Here is a 24,650-nt window from a genome sequence, read left to right as displayed (position 1 = left end):
GTGAAAATGAATGTATTGCTGAAGATTCTATTTTTATTTCAAACAATTCCGATAAAACTTGAGAAAAAATTCTTCCAAGACCTAAATCATTAATTTTGAATTTTGTCTGGCAAGGAAAGAAAGCTAGAATTAAGATGAAAATGTTACAAGACACTAAGGAAAATGGAGGTTTTGGGTTACCAGAATGGGCCTTGTATTATCAAGCATCTGTTTTAACATGGATGAAAGAATGGATAACTCTTAGAAATAAAAGGTTGTTATATTTGGAGGGGTATGACTTACAATTGGGATGGCACGCTTTCTTATGGTATGGGAAAAATAGAGTTCATAATTATTTCCAAAATCACTATACAAGAAATGATTTGTTAATAGTATGGGGAAAAATTAAAACTAAAATATATTTAAAAATTCCAGGATGATTATCAACGATGGAAGCAATTTTACATCCAAACTTGGTAGACTTTGAAAAAATTTGGACATATAGAGATATTCTAAATATTGATGGGAATTTAAAATCTAAACAAGAACTGGAAAATCAGTGTATCAACCTGTCGTGGTGGGCATTTACAGATGCAAAATAGATATGAAAAAGACCTGAAATTGTATGGATTTTATATATTTTTTGTCTTTTGGTACTATACATGGGGTTTTCATGGCAAATATACTGGAGTGGGTTGCCATTTCCTTCTCCAGTGGATCACGTTTTGTCACAACTCTCTGCTATGACCTGTCCGTCTTGGGTAGCCCTGCACGGCATAGCTCATAGCTTCATTGAATTACGCAAGCCCCTTCACCATGACAAGGCAGTAATCCATGAAGGGGATTTTTTTTTTGTTGGACCATAAGAAAGGCTGAGCGCCAAAGAATTGAGGCCTTTGAACTATGGTGCTGGAGAAGACTCCTCCGAGTCCCTTGGACTGCAAGGTGATCAAACCGGTCAGTCCTAGAGGAGATCAACCCTGACTGCTCTTTAGAAGGCCAGATCCTGAAGTTGAAACTCAAATACTTTGGTCACCTAATGAGAAGGAAGGACTCACTGGAGAAGAGCCTAATGCTGGGAAAGATTGAGGGCAAGAGAAGAAGGTGATGACAGAGAATAAAGTGGCTGGATGGAGTCACTGAAGCAGTAGGCATGAGCCTAAATGGACTCCAGAAGATGGTAGAGGACAGGAAGGCCTGGAGGAACATTGCCCATGGGGTCACGATGGGTCAGACACGACTTCGCAACTAACAACAACAACAACATAATTTTTTTTGTTAATTCTGGAAATGGAAAGTGAACAAGTTAAAGAAACAATGATAAGATGGGCAAAAAAACTTTGGTTATAATATAGAACTAGAAAAGTTGCAAAAGCTATAGGAAAGATATTATAAATTGACAATGTCAACTTCATATAAAGAAAATTTATATAAAATGTTTTATAGATGGCACTTGCCACCAGCAAGATTAGCAAAAATGTTTAAAAATATGTCAGATAGATGCTGGAAATGTAAGCATAACTCAGGCACGTATTATCATGTTTGGTGGACATGTGGCAAAGCAAAGGCTTATTGGAAAAAGATACATGCTTGATTAATAATAATAATAATAAGTTGGAAGGGACCTTGGAGGTCATCTAGTCTAACCCCCTGCTCAGGCAGGAAACCCTATACCATTTCAGACAAGTGGCTGGCCAGTCTCTTCTTAAAAACTTCCAGTGTTGGAGCATTCACCACTTCTGGAGGCAGGTTGTTCCACTGGTTAATTGTTCTAACTGTCAGGAAGTTTCTCCTTAGTTCTAGGTTGCTTCTCTCCTTGAGAGAACTTGTTAGAAACTTGTTAGAAACAATATTGGGAGAACATGTTGATTTTAAACCTGAACTTTTTTTATTAGGTATAATGGCAGAAAAGACTAACAAACAAAGCCTATATTTGATTTTACACGTCACAACAGCAGCAACAATAATCTTTGCGCAATATTGGAAAAATGAAGGACTACCACCAGAGGAAGAAATAATAAAAAAAATACTGGAATGCACAGAGAAGGACAGATTAACTATGAGATTGAAAGATAAAGAAGAAACAGAATATTATCAAACTTGGGATTTATTTTATCAATGGCTAGAGCAGACATGTCAAACACAAGGCCCGGGGGCCAAATCCGGCCCGTGGTTTCATGTGGCCGTGAAGCCATCCTGGAAACAGTGAGGGAACGGCCCCCACTGCCTTGGCCCTGGCCCAGAGACCCTCCTTCTGCCAGAAACCCTCAGATCTGTCCCACTCCTGCCCAGGCCCCCATAGGCACCCTTGATGCGAACGATGTAGAGCTGGCCACGCCCACCCAGTAGGCCATACCCACTCTAGCCACGCCCACCCAGTGGGCCACACCCACCCTGGCCATACCCACTCGGCCCCCTGAGGGCAACCACAATGCTGATGTGGCCCTCAATGAAATTGAGTTTGACACCCCTGGGCTAGAGGAAAGAATGAAGGATTAGGAACTGAATATGTATTAGCGCTTTTAAACCCAGACAGCACGTTGGTTGAAAAAATAATATATGTATGTAAGAGAAAATTAATAAAATCTTTATAATAAATAAATAAATATATGGCCTAAATCAGTGATCCCCCAACCTTTCCAGCTTGGCAGTCTGGTGGGGGTGGGGGGAAGACAGGTGATGGTTCTGAGTGAATGGCAGGTGCGCACGTATGAACGCGCACAGCTCCTATTTGTATGAGTGGAGCTTCATGCATGAGCAGAAGTGGTTGCTGCTTCATGCATGAGCGCAAACACCCACAGCTCGGGTGAGTAGAGCTTCACGCACATGTACACGCTTGCCCACCACCTGCACAGCCCCGTTCTGAACAGGCCACAGCCAGGGACCCCTGGCCTAAATCAACACATCAAAAAGAAGGGTTAGCTAAAAGTTAAGGATGAAGCAGTAGAGTTCAATTACATTATTAAATAATTTCAAGTTTACTATGCTACATATTTTACTATATGGGTAAATCTTGCAAGACAGAAATAATTTGGAGTAAAAGATTGTAGGACCTGATTTTATCTGCTGTACAATTTATCATCCTTCTAGCGATATTACAAGAATTTGTGTTGTTCACTTACTTGCTGAATTTTCTGTCCAGACATGGAACCACTGATATCTATTACAAAGGCAACATTCTTAGGTAAACGTTCAAGGTTTTTTGGTGCAAAAAAGTGTACAAAGTATCCATTTACTACCTAAAAACATTAATAAATGTAGCATTAATTTGTGGTACAGTTTTTTGTTTAGATTTGTTTTTGTACTGGTATATTAGTTTAAATGTCAAACAACTAGATTTTACCTGTAAATTATTAGGAGAATCTCTGTTCACATCATACTTAATGACAAAATCTCCTTGTAGCAGAGTAGTTGTACAATTGTCACAGGTTCGTTGTTGTTCAATAGTAGGACTGAATGATACATGGGCCTTTAAAAAGAAGAAATCTTCATCTTAGATTTCAGCAAATGAAGAAAGAAGATTCTGCAGAAGTTTTGCTTTCATTCAGCAATCCAGGATAATGAACTGTAATATTTCTCAGTACATCTTCTGCAATTTATAGTCAAATATTACTTCCAAACATGCTTTATCAATCTAGAAGCCTATCCTGTCCTGTATTCACGCTTTATAATAATGAACTAGAGCCCTACAATAAGCTTATAAGTAGTGCATGGGTATACTTATTACAACAACTTAAAATCTTCAATATTTGAATAAACAGATTGTAACTAGTAGCTATTGATACACTTTTTATACATGTAAAATTTCTGAGGAAGGAAACCTTGGGAATTTTTTAGAGGAATATTTAGAATGGGATGAGCCACGAGTTGCTTTCAAACTTCAGCTGTGGTATATTTTTTAATTATTAAATATTGGAAGAGCCCACATTGTATGTACCAGCTTTCTGCATTTGTAGGAACAATAAATGCAAGAAAAGCTAGCAGTGGAAACTTTGCGTTTTTATCTCCTTTTCTTGTCTAAGAAGACTTACTCTGCATATCTTACTCTGCATTGCCTCTTATGGACCATACTTATACACTCAAGATTATTTCATTCATTCATTCATTCGTCATATTTGCATGGTGATATTTATTACTTTAAATTCCTCCTTCTTCATTGATTTTATTCATTACTTTTTCCATAATGCTGGATACACCATACCAGTTCTAGGCTGTGTCAGGGGAAAAACTTGTTCAAATGAAACAGGAGACAACACACAACAAAAGTCTCACTTTAGGATCCAGAGGTTTATTGAAATTTGAAACAGACCTTCAGTACATTACTTAGGTTCAAACCCATTGCAATGAGGGCCAAATGCACAAGCAGTCATTAACCGTGACCAGGGCTTTTTTTTTGCCATAGAACGCACCTTTTTTCAATGGAATTTGTGGAACTAAAAAAAGTCCAGTCAGTCCTTCCAACTTCTTGTGGGGGAAAAAAAAGATCTCACAAGGAGTTGGAAGGTCTGACTGAACTTTTTTTAGTCCCACAAACTCCGTTTCCCTGCAGCAGAAGAGAAACACGCCAGAACTGGAAATCAGGTTAGCAAAGAAATTCTTTCAGGAAGAGGGAGGAGCTGCGGCCGGGAGGAGAAGCGGCAGGAAACGGGGCTGCCATTTCCAGAAGGGAGAAGGGAGACGTGGGGCAATGCAGGGCAGCATGCAAGTGCTGTTCTCTGCTCTGCATCCCTGCACACAGCTGCTGTGTTCTCCATTCTCTGTGAGACAGGTGACAAAGGACTGGTGGAGGGAGGTGGCGGGGGAGGCTTGTGCCACCCGGTCACAGCGCAAGCCACAGGAGAGTTGGCAGAGGACGAGGAGGTAGCTGCATCCAGGCAGGTGATCTGCGGGGCAAAGCTTAAAGAAAGCCAATCCAGCGGCGCACAACAACAGCAGACCCGTTCACCATCACTCATCCCTGGCTCCAAAATGGTAGAGGGGGACCAGGCCTACCTCGCCCATCCCATCCACCTTAGCGTGGCAGTCCTGCTCAGGATGGGAGTGAAAGCACTGAGCGTGACAGCTTAATGGCCAAATGGCAACGCCCTCACCTCTGAGGCAGGCTTTATACCTTACTACTATGACAACCCCTGACTTCTGGAACCACCCAACAACCATCCCATTTCCCTTTTATTGTTAAAACCATCAACACATGGCTTTCCGGACAGCACCTTTGCTAGTTCCCTTTTCCTGAAACTGACCACTTGGTTATTTCCCTGTTCTTGTTCTTTTGCCCTGGCTACTAAGCGAGTTTCCTGTTCCTCCTTGTCCTTATTCTAACCAGTACTTTCCTCCCCACCGTTCCTACATGTGTCATTGCAGAACTTTTACCCATCAGCAAGGGTCAATTCCTCTTTTAGTTTCCATATTCTGTTTATATGAAAAATGTGTGCCAAACATGAACTGTCCTCATTTCCTACTGAAGGTCAATGGCAGCAAAAAGTATATGTTAGCAAGCTCAAGTCTAATATATAATTGATATAAACCACTTATAAAAGAATTATCAATATATTTTTTTTCCTTTTTCCTTTCACAGCCGTTAGGTATTGTTTTATGATCTTCAATAAAAAAATCTATTCATACTAACTTCCAGGGTTTTATTTGTACAAAACCAAGTCAAAAGAAGGAGGGCCCTCTTTCACTTCGGCAATGTAATATGCTTAAGATATGAAGATATTAAAATGACACAAGGATACATAATTCCCTGCATTCTATTAAAATAGACAGCATGGCATATTTTGATGAAGACAAAGACTGAATACTGAGATTTCATGTAGAAATGCCAAGAGGAAAAGCAATAGTGCAGCTTTCATAGCAAGAAGGAATTGTGAACCTTTGTAATAAAGAAGAAGTGGAAGTGATAGCATAGGCAGAAACAAAGGCCACTGGAGAGACCCAACCACAGATAAGATACTCAACTCAACAAGGCAATTTGCCTTCTAAATGATTTCTCTTCTAGCCAGGGAGGACGATGTACTAGATTTTTCCACAAGGCACCCACGCTGGAGGGAAGGCAAATGGCTACATGCTGCTGAACTTTTTTACAAGAAAACACAGACTTTCACAAAGATAACAAAAGAGAGAAAGTTCTTTGGAAACAAATTAGTTTTCGCAATCAGTGTGATGAAGAAGGCAATACAGTGTCTAATTCCACAAGACAAAATAGGTTGCCAACAGATACTCCGCAAAACATGACAAAGATTACAATGGAATCTTTGTACCAGCGGTGAAACACATTTTAATAATAATACCCTTTACTAATTTCATTTAGCTTATTATATGTCTCAATCTCAAAGGACTCAGAGCAGCTTCAAGACAAATATTGTTCAAAACCTATATGTACCGTAAAGACAACTTTCCTATATGAAGGAAGGCATAAAAATGTAAAAGCCATCATGATTCAGAATCTGAAAAAAAAGAGTGTCCAGGATTCAAACAAGAAGAATCAAATGAAACACTTGCATCAGCTTGGAATGAAACTGAATCACACGTTTTTTAAAGAACCAGACTTGAATCTTGTCTATACCAGGGCTTTTCAATCTTTTCACCCATTGTACCACTTTTAGGATATGGCAACATCCGAGTACCACCAGTCGCCTAGCAAGGTGTCAAAAACTTGACCAAAAAAAAAAGGAAAAAAGTGATGACATACAGGTAGTCCTCAACTTACACCAGTTCGCTCACTGACTGTTTGAAGTTACAATGGCACTGAAAAAAGTGTCCCCCAAGTCACAGCCAAGCAAGACACCTGCCTGCCCACCCGGCGGTGCTCTTCCTCTTGTCCGAGGTTTTCATTGTTGTGAGCATTTCTGTTGAGGATTGGCAGCAGGGGTGGGGAGGGTTTTTGGTTTTTATTCCCCCAGTCTGCTGGGTAGTTGCAGCAGGTTTTGGTCACTTCACATGACCCTGGGAAACTCTGATTATCATAAATATGAATCAGTTGCCAAGCATCTGAATGTAAATCACAAGACCCTGGAGATGCTGCAACATTCCAGCTGATCGGCGCTTCTTCTGGGCTCAGAAGCGCCAGGATCAGCGCCAAGCTCCAGCTGGAGCCTGACGCTGATCCTGATGCTTCCGCTGAGCCCTGACAGCCCTGCAGCTCCAGCCATCTTCCCCTCCCCACTACTTTTCTAGGATGGTCGCGTACCATCTGCCAGGTGCCAATATACCACAAGTGATACCCGTACCACTGGTTGAAAAGCCCTGGTCTATACATCAGATGCAAGAACAGGAAATGGACACTGACTTTACTGTTTCTCTGTGTGCACAGTCTTTCTACCGTGTTTCCCTGAAAGTAAGACCCAGTCTTACTTTCTTTTGGGCTCTGAAATAAGCACTAGGGCTTACTTTCAGTGTAGGAGTTACAATTACCAGCACCTGCTTTCCCACTCCATCACATTTCTCTGTGGCCGCAGAGCTGGACAGCTTGCCCCACCACCGCCCAGATGTGAAGGTTCCAGTCTCTGTCAACAGCAACAGCAGACTTCCCCTCTGGGATGGAGCTCTCCGCCGCCATTGCAGCTTCCCCCTCAGAGCTGCAAAATGGAGCTTGGTAGGCAGTGGCAGGGCATAGCCCGGGCATGGCCCAGCAACAGCAGAACCCCCCAAGACAGCCTTGCCAGTACCCACTGCAAAGTGCCATTATTTACCCTTAATACTAAGCACCTAGACTGAGCCCTGTTCCCGGTAAATACTACTAGCTTGCAGCAGATGCCGATGAGGCCATCCCAGGGGAATTCTGCTGTTGCTTTGCTGCTGCTGATGGGCCATGCCTGGGCTGCGCCCTGCTGTTGTCTCCCAAGCTCCATCTTTGCCACTGCCTTAAAGGGGATAGGTGCTGCCTCAAAGCTGCCTCACAGTTCAGAGGGGAAAGCAGCGGTGGTGGTGGAGCGCTCCGTCCCAAGGGGAAGAGAATCTGCTGTTGCTGTTAACAGGGATGGGAAGCTTTGTCTGCTTGAAAATGGGGCAGTTGGAAAGGGAGCAAATCCCTCCGTTTCCAACTGCCCCATTTTCAACCAGACAAAACTTCCAGTCTCTGTCATTTCTCCGAAAAGTGCATGGTGCATCCAGATCACCGTCCTCCCCCACCCCTGTGCTGGACTTACCAGGCAAGCTGCAGCTGCTTCTGGACACCGTCAGCACCCATGCACTTACCACTGCTTTTGCTGGCCACGCTCACCCCTGGGCTTATTTTGGGGGCAGTGCATATTTTCAGGGAAACACGGTATTGGGCATAAGCTACCTCCCACAACTTAAACAAAATAGAAACACTTTGAAAGTGTGAAAACTAGATGTGATAAGGCTTAAATATATTCAGTATTGTTATTTGGGTTCAGCCTCACCTACTGTTTTTGAGCCCTGCTTATTATTTTTTTTCATTCTGACCCACCTATTCTTTTGTAAGTGCAGCTCTTTAGCTATTCTAGGAAAATATTGCCTATTCCTGATATAGGGAAATGCTTGGGAGCTACTTTTACTTTTGTGAAGTATCCTCAAATAATTCTGTGCCTGTATCTTTGATTGTGGTTGCCCTGTGCCATGTCTCACTTAGATCCTTGACTGGGACAAAATAACCCATCAGCTGAGTTCTATGAAGCAAACAGATCACTTTTAAGGAATATATTCAAGGGCTCATTCTTTCTTTTCTTCTCTTCTGGATAAGGCATGTCACCATTGTGATTCTCTCTTCTTGCATATGAATCCATTTGACATCTTGTGTATTTACTTTCAATCAATTGGGACTGGGATTCCCATTGCCACACAACACACTTAGCTGCAGAAATCCTGGCAGTCCCCATTGCCATTGCCCATCCCACTGGTCATTAGGCAAGGACTACCTGTGCACCCTTCAAGATTATTATTCTATTACCAGGCATACCTTTTTTTCTGAAAAAGACTTTTTCACGACTGGCAGCAGTTCGTTGTTGAGGAATGTCCCTTCAACTTCAAGTTCACTGATGCCTTGAGGCTCAAAGATATTTGCTTCAATCTGTAACATTGATTTTTTAAAAAATTGATGTTAGCAAGACTGAGAAAAAAATCAGATATACTACCAATAATGTAAATTGTAAATAAAGCATTTAAAAAAGAATTAATTCCATAGTTATTTACCGGTAAACATTTTTCTCTAAATTAATGGGAGAGATAAAATTCCCAGAAAGAGTTCTGAAACTCACAAGCTTTTCCAAAAACTACTACAGGATAAAACCACAATACATTTGATCGTACCTCAAATTTATTGACAAGCTGCTTTGGGTTTACTTTTATAAACATCTCATATTTCCCAAACTTTCTCTTCAACAGTTCTTCATAAGTCAATTGAAAAGTAACTTTGCTGGATGACGCAATGTTGACCGAAACACTGAATTTCTCTGTTTTTCTTCCAGAAGCTCTTCACATATTAAACACAGGAAGATTCATAAAATTTAAGAGAGCCATAAAAGGATGATCACATATCCACATGCTGAATAATATAGCCCACCATTTAATACTTCCATTTGCTCTCTGTTCATATACTTAGCATCTGTTTATTGAATAAATAATTAGGACAGCAAATGAAATAACGAAACAGATACGGTGTGGCCTCACATACTTACACGACAAGCCCTGCAGTCTGACCCCTTGAAACTGCTTGTTGATACTGTTTTTGGGCAACTTCTTTTTCCTTTATGACTCCAGGATAAGTGACACCATCAATTGTCCTATTGAAGGATACATCAGATATCTGAATATATATGCAGAGATGTTATTATTATTATTTTTGCTTCAGTTCATCAAGTAAAGGGGCTGTTTGAGAGGAATAATGCAGAGGCTGGAAAGAATGCTGCCTCTGTATGACTGAAAACATAAATGAATGAAAATGAAGGAAGACCTTCTCCGGATATTGCAGAGCAGATTTGTAAAAACTCTACCCAGAGAGCAAGTCTAGTTCAGAGGAGCTTATGTAAGAGATGGTCCCCTTTTGGATGAACACTAAAAAGGATGAAGGTAAGAATAATGCTGTAATGGAACCAGTTATCTAGACTGGTGAGAACAGAGAGGTTGTGACGGAGACCTTAATTTAGGTTTCCTATTTTGAGCACATAATTGGATTAGACGTCTACAACTGCAGCTGTGTGATTCATGGTAGTTTAATAGCATCTGAATGGCTTAATTATTGCTAGACTGATCTCCAAAGCATAGAGAAATAAGAAAATAATGTACATACAAGGTAAAGTTGGAAATAAAGGCTGTTTTAGGAAGCTCCACATCAAAGCAAGCTTCCTTGGACACATTGGCACGATTGACAGCTCGACTAGTGATGACATTACGGGAAAACCTGGAAGTAACACTGCAGTCAATTTTCACCCAGTAGATTTCTATGCCTTGGGTGTGCTAGAGAATAAAAAAGTCACACAATTATAAAGAAATATACTGCTGATGTTTTTAATCTTTATTTTAAACACTTTGAGGTAGCAAAAAGATCTTTCAATACTTCACATTCCATAAATAGCAATTTCTTTTAATGCTAATTACAATTAATTATTTTTTTTATTTACTTACAAAATGTTTCATAAATTGCACCTGACCCCAATCATTTTCTGGTTCCATTCCTATTATTTTTTAAAATGAATTCCTAAGACCCAGATATATGTTCAGCATATTCACAATACAAGAAATATCCAGAAAATGATATGAAGGGGGATCTGTGGGTCAGAGTTTGATCTCTGATCCTCACAGGCCAAGTCTTGCATTGTGGGTTGTAATGAGGCACAATACAAGAACAAACTTCTAAAGCATTTTATTATCTTTCTGTAAAGGGAACACAAACAGATATCTGTAAACCCCTGAATCCATGACCGAGGTTGTCTCCTTCATAAAAGTCGGTGATGAGGCCCACACACATGCACATGATGGGTACTTTGCAACAGTGAATGAAATATGCCATTTGCTCAGAATTACAACATCCCTGAAAAGAAGAGGATTGATTTCAGAAGAAATCAATATAGCTTTCAAGTTGAGTAAATGATTTAAGCCCAGCAATGAAGAGGCATTCGACTAAGATAAAATATTTATAAAATTTCACGTGGCATGGAAACGTAATGACCAGCATTCTAAATGAAAGGTTACTTACCACATCAGTGGCACTTCTCTTCTAAAAATAGAGTGAAAAAAAGGATTAATTATTGCCAAACAACAGATGTTGTATCTTACCAAATATGCTACTTAGTAGCTGTATGTCATTCCACATTTCTTTTCATTTTAAGCGAGAACATCACAATAAATGAGAGCTCCCATAATAATCAGCATGCATGACCTTGGCTGAGTTCTTACCAAACAAATCCCCACCATCTTACTGACCTGTCTAGTCTGGAAACATTAATTACGTGAACAGACAAAAATAAACATCTGGAAAATATGCCATAAATTATCATACTATAGCTATAATAAATATCTTTACTTAATAGAGTTGTTCTACTGGTCCTCAGAGGCACAGAGTACTAAGATTATTTCATATTCCTTCCCATGTCTGTGGAATTGCCTAAGTTCAGTTTTAGGTAAGTTAGGTGTAAACATAGGTGTGGTGGATAGCTCTCTCATGTATGTATGTATGTATGTATGTATGCATGTATGTATTTATGCATGTATGTATTTATGTACCACTATGCATCCGTTTCAAACACCCCACCATCACACACAAATTGACGGAAGTACTCCTTTGTTATATTTGATTCATTATTTCTTAATTCAGTGTTTATTTTTTTTAAAAAATATTTTTTTAAAAAATTGAAATATACAACACAATATATAGCAGATAGAAATCAAGTTTGGATCCAATAGGGTCCGCCTTGGGGTACCTATCAGCAGCTCATTAAAGAAGTCACAGGAGCTGCTGACAGGCAGAGTGAGGGACCAAAACCCCTTAAAGGCTTCTAATCAAACCTTTATTATGGTCATAGACCAGCATAACTTTGCCTGCTTCATATCCAAATTCAACATGTCTGAGCCAGCTAGCCCAGGGCATGAAATTTCATAGAGAAGTAGTTTCCGTGAAGTTTAGAATTGCAGCCAAATTAAGTATGTGGTAAGTAAAGATATCTCAAATCAGGCAGGCAGAAGGCTGAAGAAGTCTTGAAGGATCCAGATAGTGGATTTGCAGTTGCTGCTTAAAGCTAAAAAAAATCTGAGGAAATAAGTAGGGGACTTGATATATTTAGCTACATACCTTAATGTTTCTCAGCGGGTTTATCAAAATATCTGAAGTTACAAGAGCAGGAATCAAGGCCAATAAAATATAACATGGGATATGCTTCCCCATGTTGGAAGAAAAATAAAAATTTCAATTTGGAAGGACCTTTATTTGTATGAACCTTGCCTGTAGTCAAAGAGTAACATCCAAGTAACTATGGCAAATATTTATCTTTGGAAAATGGTTGGTGAAATTTCCTCATGAAAGCCTAAGGCCTAAGGCCAGAAAATATTTCAGCTTCTAATCTATCAAGCCTAGGTTCACCCATTGTGTCCTAAATCTCACCCATTGAGATTTAAAATTTAATTCCAAATTATATTTCGCATCTGTTTCACCAATATGGTCAAAAATCTTGAGATTTCTTCAGCTAGCACTTGGATCACCTGGATACATTTCCCACCTGAGACTTCTATTTCAATTAAAGTCATTATGTTTTTATGCATGTAAATTGCTCTTATGAATAACAGGAATAAGACTTTATAAGCTTTTTCCTTAGTTTTTCAAAATCTGATTAAAGAAAATTGTCATAAAACATAATGAAATTATGGTTTTAAAACATGTTTCTACTTTTAAGCACCTGTCAGACAGAAATTTCTCTCTTAATATAGCTTTCTTAGAGATAGTTTCAATTGCTCTATCCAGTGAATAAATAAATATACCTAGTGTTATGTATTGATATTGACCGTTATGTATTTTTATTTGAATATACCTCCAAACTGGTTCTATGAAGCCCTACAGCACCTTATAGAACTAACACCCAAAAATGATGTCCTTATCATCATGGGGGATTGGAATGCTAAAGTAGGAAGCCAAAAGATAACTGGAATAACAGGCAAGTTTGGCCTTGGAGTACAAAATGAAGCAGGGCACAGGCTGATAGAATTTTGTCAAGAGAATATGATGGTCATAGCAAACACTCTTTTCCAACAACCCAAGAGACGGCTCTACACATGGACATCACCAGACGGTCAACACAGAAATCAGATTGACTATATGCTCTGCAGCCAAAGATGGAGAAGCTCTATACAGTCAGTAAAAACAAGACCAGGAGCTGACTGTGGCTCAGACCATGAGCTTCTCCTTGCAAAGTTTAGGCTTAAACTGAAGAAAGTAGGGAAAAGCACAAGGCCACTCAGGTATGAATTAAATCATATCCCTGTTGAATATACAGTAGAGGTGACAAATAGATTTAAGGAATTAGATCTGATAGACAGAGTGCCTGAAGAACTATGGACAGAGGTTCGCGACATTGTACAACAGGTAGCAACCAAAACCATCCCAAAGAAAAAGAAATGCAAGAAAGCAAAATGGCTGTCTGAGGAAGCTTTGCAAGTAGCTGAGGAAAGGAGGGAAGCGAAAGGCAAGGGAGAAAAAGAAAGATCTGCCCAATTGAATGCAGAATTCCAGAGAATAGCTAGAAGAGATAAGAATGCCTTCTTAAATGAACAATGCAAAGAAATGGAACAAAACAATAGAATAGGGAGGACCAGAGATCTTTTCAAGAAAATTGGAGAGATGAAGGGAACGTTTAATGCAAAAATGGGCATGATAAAGGACCAAAATGGCAGGGACCTAACAGAGGCAGAAGAGATTAAGAAGAGGTGGCAAAATTACACAGAAGAACTATACAAGAATGAGCTTAACGTCCCAGATAATCACAATGAGGTGGTCACTGACCTCGAGCCAGACATCCTAGAATGTGAAGTGAAATGGGCCTTAGAAAAGCTGAGCAACAACAAAGCTAGTGGAGGTGACAGTATTCCAGCTGAGCTATTCAAAATCTTAAAAGACAATGCAGTAAAAGTGCTACACTCAATTTGCCAGCAAATTTGGAAAACTCAACAGTGGCCACAGGATTGGAAAAGATCAGTTTACATTCCAATTCCAAAGAAAGGCAGTGCCAAAGAATGTTCAAACTATCGCACCATTGCACTCATTTCTCATGCTAGTAAAGTCATGCTTAAAATCCTACAAGCTAGACTTCAGCAGTATGTGGATCGAGAACTACCAGAAGTACAGGCAGGATTTCAAAGAGGCAGAGGAACTAGAGATCAAATTGCCAACATACGCTGGATCATGGAGAAAGCTAGGGAGTTCCAGAAAAACATCTACTTCTGCTTCATTGACTATGCTAAAGTCTTTGATTGTGTGGATCACAACAAACTGTGGCAAGTTCTTAAAGAGATGGGAGTACCAGACCATCTTATTTGTCTCTTGAGAAACCTATATGCGAGTTAAGAAGCAACAGTGAGAACTGGACACGGAACCACTGATTGGTTCAAAATTGGGAAAGGAGTCCGGCAAGGCTGTATACTGTCGCCCTGCCTATTTAACTTATATGCAGAGCACATCATGAGAAAGGCAGGGCTAGATGAATCAAAAGTTGGAATTAAGATTGCCGGAAGAAATATCAACAACCTAAGATACGCAGATGATACCACTCTAATGGCAGAAAGTGAAGAAGAACTAAAGAGCCTCTTGTTGCGGGTGAAGAAGGAGAGTGCAAAACTTGGGTTGAAACTTAACATTAAGAAAACCAAGATCATGGCATCTGGCCCTCCCAATTCCTGGCAAATAGATGGGGAGGAAATGGAGGTAGTGACAGATTTTATTTTCCTGGGCTCCAAGATCACTGCAGATGGGGACTGTAGGCAAGAAATTAAAAGACACTTGCTCCTGGGGAGGAAAGCCATGGCAAATCTAGGCAGCACACTAAAAAGCAGAGACATCACCCTGTCAACAAAAGTGCGTATAGTCAAGGTTATGGTCTTCCCAGTTGCAATGTATGGCAGTGAAAGTTGGACCATAAGAAAGGCTGAGCGCCAAAGAATTGAGGCCTTTGAACTATGGTGCTGGAGAAGACTCCTGCAAGTCCCTTGGACTGCAAGGCGATCAAACCGGTCAGTCCTAGAGGAGATCAATCCTGACTGCTCTTTAGAAGGCCAGATCCTGAAGCTAAAACTCAAATACTTTGGCCACCTAATGAGAAGGAAGGACTCACTGGAGAAGAGCCTAATGCTGGGGAAGGTTGAGGGCAAGAGAAGAAGGGGACGACAGAGAATGAGGTGGCTGGATGGAGTCACTGAAGCAGTAGGCGTGAGCTTAAATGGACTCCAGAAGATGGTAGAGGACAGGAAGGCCTGGAGGAATGTTGTCCATAGGGTCGCGATGGGTCGGACACGACTTTGCAGCTAACAACAACAACAACCTCCAAACTGTTGTGGAGGAAGATTGAAGTTCATATTTGAGCGGGAAAACCAACTTTGAATCTGATTGGTCGCCACCTAGTGATGGCATGTATAAATATCAATCAGTCTTCTGGTTCACCCCAGTTCTGTTTTCCTTGCAATAAATCATGTTGCATCAGTTTGGTCTGGTTATTGACTATAAGAACCCACTACGCAACAGCTAGAATGAAGAAATATGTTGTGTCTTGAACAAAAAAAAAATTAGAAAGTACAGCATAGATGTTAAAGACTTCTTGGGAAGGTAAAATTGAATCTTAGCTGAAATTGTCCAAATTATTAGTCTCTGCAGCATTCTGCAACTCTAGAAAGAAAATGAGGTGACCAATGAAGGAGAATATTTGTAGCTCAGGGTTGAAATGAGGGGTCCTTGGTGTTCTCTGAGCTTCCTTGTTTTTTTTTGCAAACGTTTCATTACCTAACTAGATAACAACATCAGTGCTAGTGGCCAGGGCTAGATAAAGCTATTGAGGCCCAGGTACACGGGAGTTACACATGTCAAGAGTCCAGACCGGAGATGCCACAGGCTCCTGTCCACTGATGGGAGGAAACGCACACACAGTGGTCAAGAATCCACGTAGATTTTGCCGGGCCCTTTCAGGGACAGTTGTTTTTAATAGTGGTCGATAGCCACTCTAAATGGTTGGAGGTGGTTGCAATTCCCAATATGACTACTACAAGGACCATCCAGGTGTTGCGGTCAGTTTGCAATGCATGGGCTTCTGGATGTCGTAGTCTCAGACAACGGAGCCCAGTTCACCACATCAGAATTCCAGGCCTTTCTCAAGACCAACCTCATAAGGCATGCCACATTGGCTCCCTTTCACCCGTCATCAAACGGGCAGGCAGAACGGATGGTTCATACAACCAAAGAATCCCTCAAACACATCACTACAGGGGACTGGCACCACAGGCTGGCCGATTTCTTGTTATGCCAGCACACAACACCTTGCACAGCTACAGGCAAGAGCCCCACAGAGCTTCGCTTTGGCAAGAGGATAATAACCAAACTGGACAGGCTGCACCTCGATAGAGTAGCCTCCGACACGGCACGTCTGAAGGCACCTAGGAATTTACAAGTGGGGGACCAGGTTTGGACCCAGAACTACAGGCAAGGGCAGTTGTGGATGGCAGCAAAGGTTGTTAAGATGTCAGGACCACTCTCCTACGAGGTGGTCCTGAAAGATGAGTGAGTCCTTTGCTGACATATTGATCAACTGCGCCAGCGGCTAGCAGAGCAGTCGCTGGCTCAGGATTTCCAAGAGGGACAGACATTGAGTCCACAAGCCAGTATTCCAGCAGACCAGTTTGCACGCTCTGAGAGATCTCTTGCACAGGAGAATGGGGACAGAGCCATAAAAGCACTTCCCCTAGGGACACAGACTGTACTATAGGAGCCGGACAGTCATCCGATAACAAGTAGCAGCCCTGCCGATTTCGTGGCATTTTCGGACTTTGGTTTGGGCCAAGCAGGACAGGCCAGCCAAAGGGACGCGAGTCATTTTGACTCCACCGAACCGCAGAGCCCAGGTCTACCTAGCACAGCAGGTGAACCGGTAAACCAGGAGTTTCTGGCAATCCCCCAACGCTCTGAACGAGCACAAAGACCCCCCCAAGTACCTACAAGATTTTGTAACCAAATGAATGTGTGTGCTATTCAGGGAGAAGGGGTGTAATATATTAGCCTTATATGCTGTAAGTGCTTGCTTATGTTGAACTCTTTGCTAATGACTGGATTCACGTGTATGTTTTGTAACGGTTGCTGGGCAGGCCTAGACTGGCTGTCTTCAGCCGGTTAAGTAAGGTTTGGGGCGGGAAACTGCTGCTTTAAACCTATTGGTCGCTGCCTATCGGCCAACCATATAAATAGCTGTGCAGTAGCTCCTAGGTTGCTTGTTATGTTCTAACCTTCAATAAAGCCTGTTGCTGTTTGAACCTCCTGTTTCGCTCAGTGCCTGTAAAGAACCAACTACACAACAAGATGTATCTGAGCCAAGACCAAGAGCCAAAAACCCCTAATATTAATTCCAACAAATCCATATTGGAATTCTTTTTTAGGAGCAAGATGTACACTGACTTCAATCCAGAGAGACTTCAAGTAAATATGAAAAGATTTTGATTATGTGATATCCTGGAATGAGAACTATTTGAGCCTACAGGACAGGTATGCTGTAAAATAAAAACAATGGCTCAGGTTTACTGTGCAGCAGCAGTGGCTCTTTAGGTCACCAGTTAATGTGGTGTTGCATCATAAATTGACCAGATTGTCATAGCTGCATATGTCAACAACATCCAGAGAATCAGTTCTGTTCTCCTTAACTATTATAAATGTTTGTAATATATAATAAATAGCTTTCCATGAAACAGAATTCACATCATGAATTTGCCCATTGCAAATTATGAACAATACACGGAGGGCCATGATACTTTATTCCTGGTCTTTCCACTGAGGTGTCTAGACGTCCAACACCACTCACGAACCTACCAATGCAATAAGCAGGATCGGCCACAACTCAGGCGGCTTAAATGCCCGCAATTTCAAAACTCTAGCCAGAATGCCCAGAACTAAAATGGCTGACAAGCAGTAAAATAGTGTAGGTAACAGGATTGAACGCATGCGCCGAAGAAAACTTGCCCGTGTCCAAAATGGTCGCCCAAGCATCGGTAACACTGCCATAGAAAATAGAAGGACGTCTTTCTTTTGTACGTTCTGGAAGTAGTGCTCTCTATGGCACCCCGAGGTTTGGCGATCTCTATGGCATCGGCAGCCGCGTTCTCTCAAGGGGTGAATGGGGGCTGCTGCAGCCCCCCCGCTCCCGGCTCTCAACGGGCTACTTGAGTGCGGGGTCGCGTGAAGATGCCCCCGGGCGAATACACTTTGGTGCGGGTTGTGGGGAAGGGCAGCTACGGGGAAGTGAGCCTGGTGCGGCACCGGCACGACGGCAAACAGGTAAGGAGGGCTGGGGGAAGGGGGTTGTTGGGAGAGGGACACGGGACACGTGTTGCGCGGAGTTGGGTGGGGAGAGACAACGCTACGCTTCCTCTGCACTCCTTTTCGCTCGCCCTCCCTTTCTCCGGAGGCCTTTGCGGGTTAGGGATGGAGGTCGGCGGCCTGTGCGAGTCTCTGGTTGCTTTTGCTCTCCCACCAAAGAGGAATTCAAAAACAACTCCGCGCTGCGAAGTGGTGGCTTTGCTTCAGCAACAGGCATTGATTGCTCCGTGTGAACATAAGGATCAACCATCCTTTCCTCCCTCTCGCTTTGAAATTTACTATCGATGCTGTCCCCGCTCTTCTGTAGGCTGATGCCGATCTGCAGCACTCCCCCTATCTATCCTCGTCATCCAGCTCTTCAGCGGATTTCTCCTGAGAAGAGTGACTCTTTACACATGTCGTAATTTTTCAGCCAATCCCCTCAAACCCTTCTTTTTCCTGCAAGAGCAGCTTTCCATCAGAACATTAATAAATAATGTCTTTAGACGACACCTACACTAGATCTTATTAAAGCTTTAAATCATCTGAAAATCTAATCAGGATTTTTTATTTATTTTGAGTCTAGTACATTAAATTGAGATGTATTAAAGGAGAAGAAAACCAGTCCGTAATTCTTGATTGCCAGATTTTGATAAATGATTAAACAATTCACTTACATCTTTAGAACCTTATTGATTTGTGGTCTTGTAAAGCAAATAACAAATAAATTAAAGCAAAAAGGGCAACAGTGAAAACTCTTATTATAAGCCTTCAGTGTGCCCTTATCAATTGTACACTTCCAGCTTGACTGGAGAGGCAACCCATATGCTGAGGTGTCCTAAATGTTGATCTATATTTCAAACTGCATTTGAGGATTTTCTGCCTCGATACACTGACATTAAAGTAGCTTTTTAAAACAAGGATACCAAATTTAAAGCAGGAGATTTTCAAACAAGTGTCATTTTAATTGTTAAATTAAGTGCAGTCTGAATTAAATGAAAGTTCTGTATGTCGGAAGACATGTCATTTGGGGATTTGGGACATAGTTTGTACTTTTGAATGTGCAGACTGGCAGTTTGGAGATATTCCTGGAAGTATTATTGGCCCCTGGAGAGCATATGTCTGTTTTGGGTGAGAAATGCCTTTGGCTAGCATACAGTGTTAATTTATTTTATTTATTTATTGATGGGATTTATATCCCGCCCTATCTCCCGAAGGACTCAGGGCGGCTAACAACAAAACATATAATTAGTACAGAAATCAAGATAAAAATGAAATTGAGAACATCAGTGCAATAAATTAAAATTAGAAAATTTAAAAAATGAATTAAAAATACTAAATATAAATTAATTAAAATGCCTGTCAGTCTAGGTCAGCCTGGTGGAACAGGTGTGTTTTGAGGCCGCGGCGAAAGGATTGGAGGTTTTGGGCCATCCGAAGCTCAGGGGGGAGCTGATTCCATAGGGTTGGCGCTCCCACAGAGAAGGCCCTCCCCCTGGGGGTCGCCAGCCGACATTGCCTAGCTGACGGTACCCTGAGGAGGCCTTCTCTGTGTGAGCGTACTGGACGATGGGAATTTGTTCCCGGCAGCAGATGGTCCTGCAAGTATCCCGGACCTAAGCCATGTAGGGCTTTAAAGGTAAGTACCAGCACCTTAAATCTCACCCGGAGGGCAACTGGTAGCCAATGCAGCTCACGCAGGAGGGGTTGTAATATGGGAGTATCGGGGAGCTCCCATCACAACCCGTGCAGCTGCATTCTGCACCAGCTGAAGCCTCCGGGTGGTCTTCAAGGGCAGCCCCATGTAGAGAGCATTACAGTAATCAATACGGGAGGTAACGAGTGCGTGGGTGACTGTACGTAGGGCATCTCGGTCCAAGAAGGGGCGCAATCGGTATATAAGACGAATCTGTGCAAATGCCCCCCTAGCCACGGCTCCAATGTGATCTTCAAAACTGAGTCGTGAATCTAGGAGGACGCCCAGATTGCGTGCTCTATCAATGGGAGGTAACATCTCTCCTCCTATAGTCAGAGATGGAACCTCTTGGACTAAACGAGATGACGGTATGTACAGCCACTCAGTCTTGGCCGGGTTGAGTCGAAGCCTGTTTTCTCCCATCCAAATCTGTACCGCTTCCAGACAACGGGACATCACATCGAGGGCATCACTGGGTTGGTTCGGGGTGGAGATGAATAGCTGGGTATCATCAGCATATTGATGATATTTCACCCCGAAGCTACGGATGATCTCTCCCAGCGGCTTCATATAGATGTTGAACAGGAGGGGCGAGAGCACCGAACCCTGAGGCACTCCACAATTAAGAGGCCTAGGGCTTGACCTCTGCCCTCCTGCCAACACCGTCTGCGAACGGTCCGAGAGGTAGGAGGAGAACCACCGCAGAACGGTGCCTCCCACTCCCAGCCCCCCAAGACGACGCAGTAAGATACCATGGTCGATGGTATCAAAAGCCGCTGATAGATCTAATAGGACCAGGACAGAGGAATAACCTCTATCTCGGGCCCGCCAGAGATCATTCACCAGCGCGACCAATGCCGTCTCCGTGCTGTGCCCTGGTCTGAAACCCGATTGGTACGGATCTAGATATTCAGCTTCCTCCAGGTTCAAAGGGAGCTGTCGTGCCACCACGCTCTCAACGACTTTCGCAAGGAAGCGAAGGTTGGAGACAGGACGGAAGTTGTTTAAAACAGCTGGGTCCAGTGCCGGTTTCTTGAGGAGGGGCCTTACCACCGCCTCTTTCAAGGCAGTAGGGAAGTACCCTTCACTCAGTGAGGCATTGATAACTGCTAGGAGCCAGCCTCGTGTAACCTCCCGAGATGCATAGACTAGCCAGGAGGGACACGGGTCCAACAAACATGTGGCGGCACTTAGTTTCCCCATGATCTTGTCCACTTCATCCGGAGTCACAGGATCGAACTCTTCCCAAATGTACTCGGCCAACTTCATCGTTTTCCTCTCGTTAGATACTGCCCAGTCAGAGTCCAGACCAGCCCGAATCTGAGCAATTTTGTCCACCAGATATTTACTAAATTCCTCAGCCCGTCTATGTAGGGGGTCCTCTCCCGTCTCTTGACTTAAAAGGGAGTGGACCACTCTAAATAGGGCGGCCGGGCGATTATCTGCAGACGCAATGAGGGTGGTGAAGTAGGCGCGCTTTGCCACCCTCATTGCCACAAGATAGGATCTAGAAAAGGATCTTAACTGTGTTCGGTCAGACTCAGACCGACTGGTTCTCCAAATGCTCTCTAGGCCCCTTCTCTGGCGCTTCATCTCCCGCAGGTCCTTGGAGAACCAAGGAGCGAGTCGGGACTTGCGCCGGGTCAGAGGCTGCAAAGGGACAACGCGGTCGAGCGCCTCCGAAGCAGCCTGTTGCCAGGCATTAACTAAGGACTCGACCGGGTTGTGGGAGAGGGAGGTGGGAATCGGTCCAAGCGCCATCTGGAATTTATCTGGGTCCATCAGGCGCCTGGGGCGGAACCACCTGGTCGGTTCCGCCTCCTGACAGCGGGGGGTGACGTGACGGAGGCCCAACCGCAGGAGGTAGTGGTCTGTCCATGAAAGGGGTTGCGATGTTGGAGTAACCCCACCCAGTCCATTTAGCCATTTAGTTTAATTAATGGAGCCCTTTCCTTGAATGGAGATGTAACGCTGTATTTATGGTCCTAAAATCACATTTATTTTAAGGTGTTGTATTTTCTACTTGCAAAGGATTAAGTGCTTTCCTTGAAAAGTGAAAGATGTTGGTTGGTGGAGAATGCTACAGGTAGAGTTCTGTCAAAGATTAAAATATCATTTCTATTATCAGGCTACTTTGCCATCACTTTTTATAAAGTGCCAAGTTTATTTGCTTCTTTTATCCTTCTCTACCTCTCTCATGCATGTTGCTTTTGCAGGTGGGAGGGTTGTTTTTATTTTAAGCAACTCATCTCTTTTCTCAGGTGATAGTTTTAATAGTACAAAGCCACATGGTTGATCTTTAGATTTCTTTCATTTACAGTAATATCCTTTTTAAAAAAAAGATTAAACCTTCTTTCTATGTCTGCAGTATGTTATAAAAAGGCTGAACCTCAAACGTGCCTCAAGCCGTGAGAGAAAAGCAGCAGAACAGGAGGCCCAGCTATTGTCACAACTGAAGCATCCAAATATAGTCACCTATAGAGAGTCCTGGGAAGGTGATGATGGCTTGCTTTACATTGTCATGGGCTTCTGTGAAGGAGGGGACTTATATCATAAACTGAAAGAGCAGAAAGGACAGCTTCTTCCTGAGTCTCAAGTGGTAGAGTGGCTTGTTCAGATTGCTATGGCACTGCAGGTACCTGACTTCCCTTTACCAGACAGTTCTGATATCATTGAATTTTAGCATGAATTGATTTTAATCATTTTATCTCATGTGTTCTAAGAAGCCGATTGCTAGTTTCCATGAATATTTGTAATTAGCAGAGAAAATAATGAATGTATTCTTGATGTACTTTTGATCATCTTATTAATATCTACAGAGTCAACAAAACTGATTGGTAATAATGGCTATCCAGCTTGAGAGATTTATTTAATGTATTCTCTTCCTTCTGCAGGGAGCTCATAGTCTATTAAATAATTGTTTCTTTTCCATGCAGTAATTCAGGAAAATAAACTTGATATGTTGTTTGTGAATTCTCCTATTTTATTTTTCAGTATTTGCACGAGAAGCACATTCTGCACAGAGATCTCAAAACTCAAAATGTTTTCCTGACGCGTTCTAATATTATCAAAGTGGGAGATCTGGGAATAGCCAGAGTGCTGGAAAATCAGCATGATATGGCTAGTACTCTAATTGGCACTCCTTACTATATGAGCCCTGAGTTGTTCTCTAACAAGCCTTACAATTACAAGGTAAAAGTATACCATATAAATGAACTTAGTCTCTTAGGTATCTATCCTCAAGTAACCAGTCTACATTATTCTTGAGATGAGGTATTACCACTTAAACATACCATATCTGGGCTGCCAGCATTCACACAGCCAATATATGGAGAGCCAATAATTTGTTTTTCTTTGCTATCTTTGGAGTTTTCTGGATTCTTGTGGCTAGTATACTTGTTTATAGTGAAACTACAAACTTATAGCAGAATAAGACAAATTTTACAAAGAAAAAGCAAATACATTCCCAAAGACAGAAAATGCTAAGGAAATTTAACATGCATAGTATCTAGAACGTTGATTGTCTTTTGAAGGGAAAAGAAAAAAATGCTGGATAGCATGAATGGGATGGGCTGCTCTGGAAGAAGGACAGATTGAAGGTCTGGAAGACTGAATGTTCCATATTGCAACATTTTGAAACATGTCCTTCCTACTTGTTAATTCCTAATGAATCTTCCTGATGTTCTTCCTCTTCTACTCCCTGCAACTTATTTCCAAAGTTTCTATCATGATTCTATTTAAAAAAAACCATTACATTATTTTCATAATTCTAGTGAATATATCTAGTGAATCATATTAAAAAAGATTCCATCTATAGGTTATCTAGAGGAAACCAAAATAGTGAATATGATATGTTGGAATGGCAACTACATCAGGACTTTCAAAATCTGCATTGTCATAGGCAGGCAGACAGACATACAGAAAGAATAACTTAACAGCAATGTCTAGCAAACTTTGATCAGTTTGCTACATAAGAGGGCTTTTAAGATATTTGATTTATGGGGCACCTGTGAAATAGATGTATTTCATGGGGCACCTGTAAAGCAATGTATTTCATTTGATTTTATCTGGATGGCTTCTCAAAAATATATTACTGTGCTTTGTTTGCTTTTACAGTCTGATGTTTGGGCCCTGGGTTGCTGTGCATATGAAATGACCACCCTGAAGCATGCTTTTAATGCTAAAGACATGAATTCCCTGGTTTATCGAATTATCGAAGGAAAGGTACATTTTCAGCCTAATATTTAGGTTGAGCATGGTGGACCTGGGAGTGGTTGCTTCAGGAAGGGAAAGACTTGTGAACTTCCCTGTTGGCTTCCCCATTGACTTTCCTTGTGGGAAGCTGGCAGGGAAGGTTGCAAATGGTGATCACATAACTGTGGGATGCTGCAACTGTCGTAAGTGCCAGTTGGTTGTCAGATGTGCAGATCACAATGCCATGTATGTGCTGGGAAGGCTGGGACTTCATAAGTACCAGTTGTTCAGCAC

General features: G+C 42.1%; 2 protein-coding genes across 3 annotated transcripts in view; one reads left to right on the top strand and one right to left on the bottom strand.

Moving 5' to 3' along the window:
- Positions 1-12,319, bottom strand: part of LOC308662909 (inter-alpha-trypsin inhibitor heavy chain H3-like) — a gene marked incomplete at its 5' end in the record, with an annotated part of 34,836 nt that extends 22,517 nt beyond the window's left edge. The window contains 8 exons of the mRNA XM_081319053.1: positions 3,102-3,218; positions 3,323-3,448; positions 8,900-9,010; positions 9,250-9,412; positions 9,618-9,722; positions 10,229-10,395; positions 11,135-11,155; positions 12,227-12,319. Coding sequence (XP_081175179.1) covers positions 3,102-3,218; positions 3,323-3,448; positions 8,900-9,010; positions 9,250-9,412; positions 9,618-9,722; positions 10,229-10,395; positions 11,135-11,155; positions 12,227-12,319 — 903 coding nt within the window. The remainder of the gene's footprint in view (positions 1-3,101; positions 3,219-3,322; positions 3,449-8,899; positions 9,011-9,249; positions 9,413-9,617; positions 9,723-10,228; positions 10,396-11,134; positions 11,156-12,226) is intronic.
- Positions 12,320-18,238: 5,919 nt separating this feature from the next.
- The window catches only part of NEK4 (NIMA related kinase 4), a 31,403-nt gene continuing 24,991 nt past the window's right edge, over positions 18,239-24,650 (top strand). For both annotated transcript variants that reach the window (XM_081316823.1, XM_081316822.1), the window contains exons 1-4: positions 18,239-18,445; positions 22,531-22,797; positions 23,157-23,354; positions 24,279-24,386. In XM_081316823.1, the coding sequence (XP_081172949.1) occupies positions 18,353-18,445; positions 22,531-22,797; positions 23,157-23,354; positions 24,279-24,386 (666 nt within the window). In that variant the 5' untranslated portion in view covers positions 18,239-18,352. The remainder of the gene's footprint in view (positions 18,446-22,530; positions 22,798-23,156; positions 23,355-24,278; positions 24,387-24,650) is intronic.

The sequence above is a fragment of the Vipera berus genome (assembly GCF_964194415.1).
Source record: "Vipera berus genome assembly, chromosome: 2".
Classification (NCBI taxonomy): Eukaryota; Metazoa; Chordata; class Lepidosauria; order Squamata; family Viperidae; genus Vipera; species Vipera berus.
The sequence above is the reverse complement of the archived record's forward strand: the minus strand, read 5'-3'. Positions and strand labels throughout refer to the sequence as shown.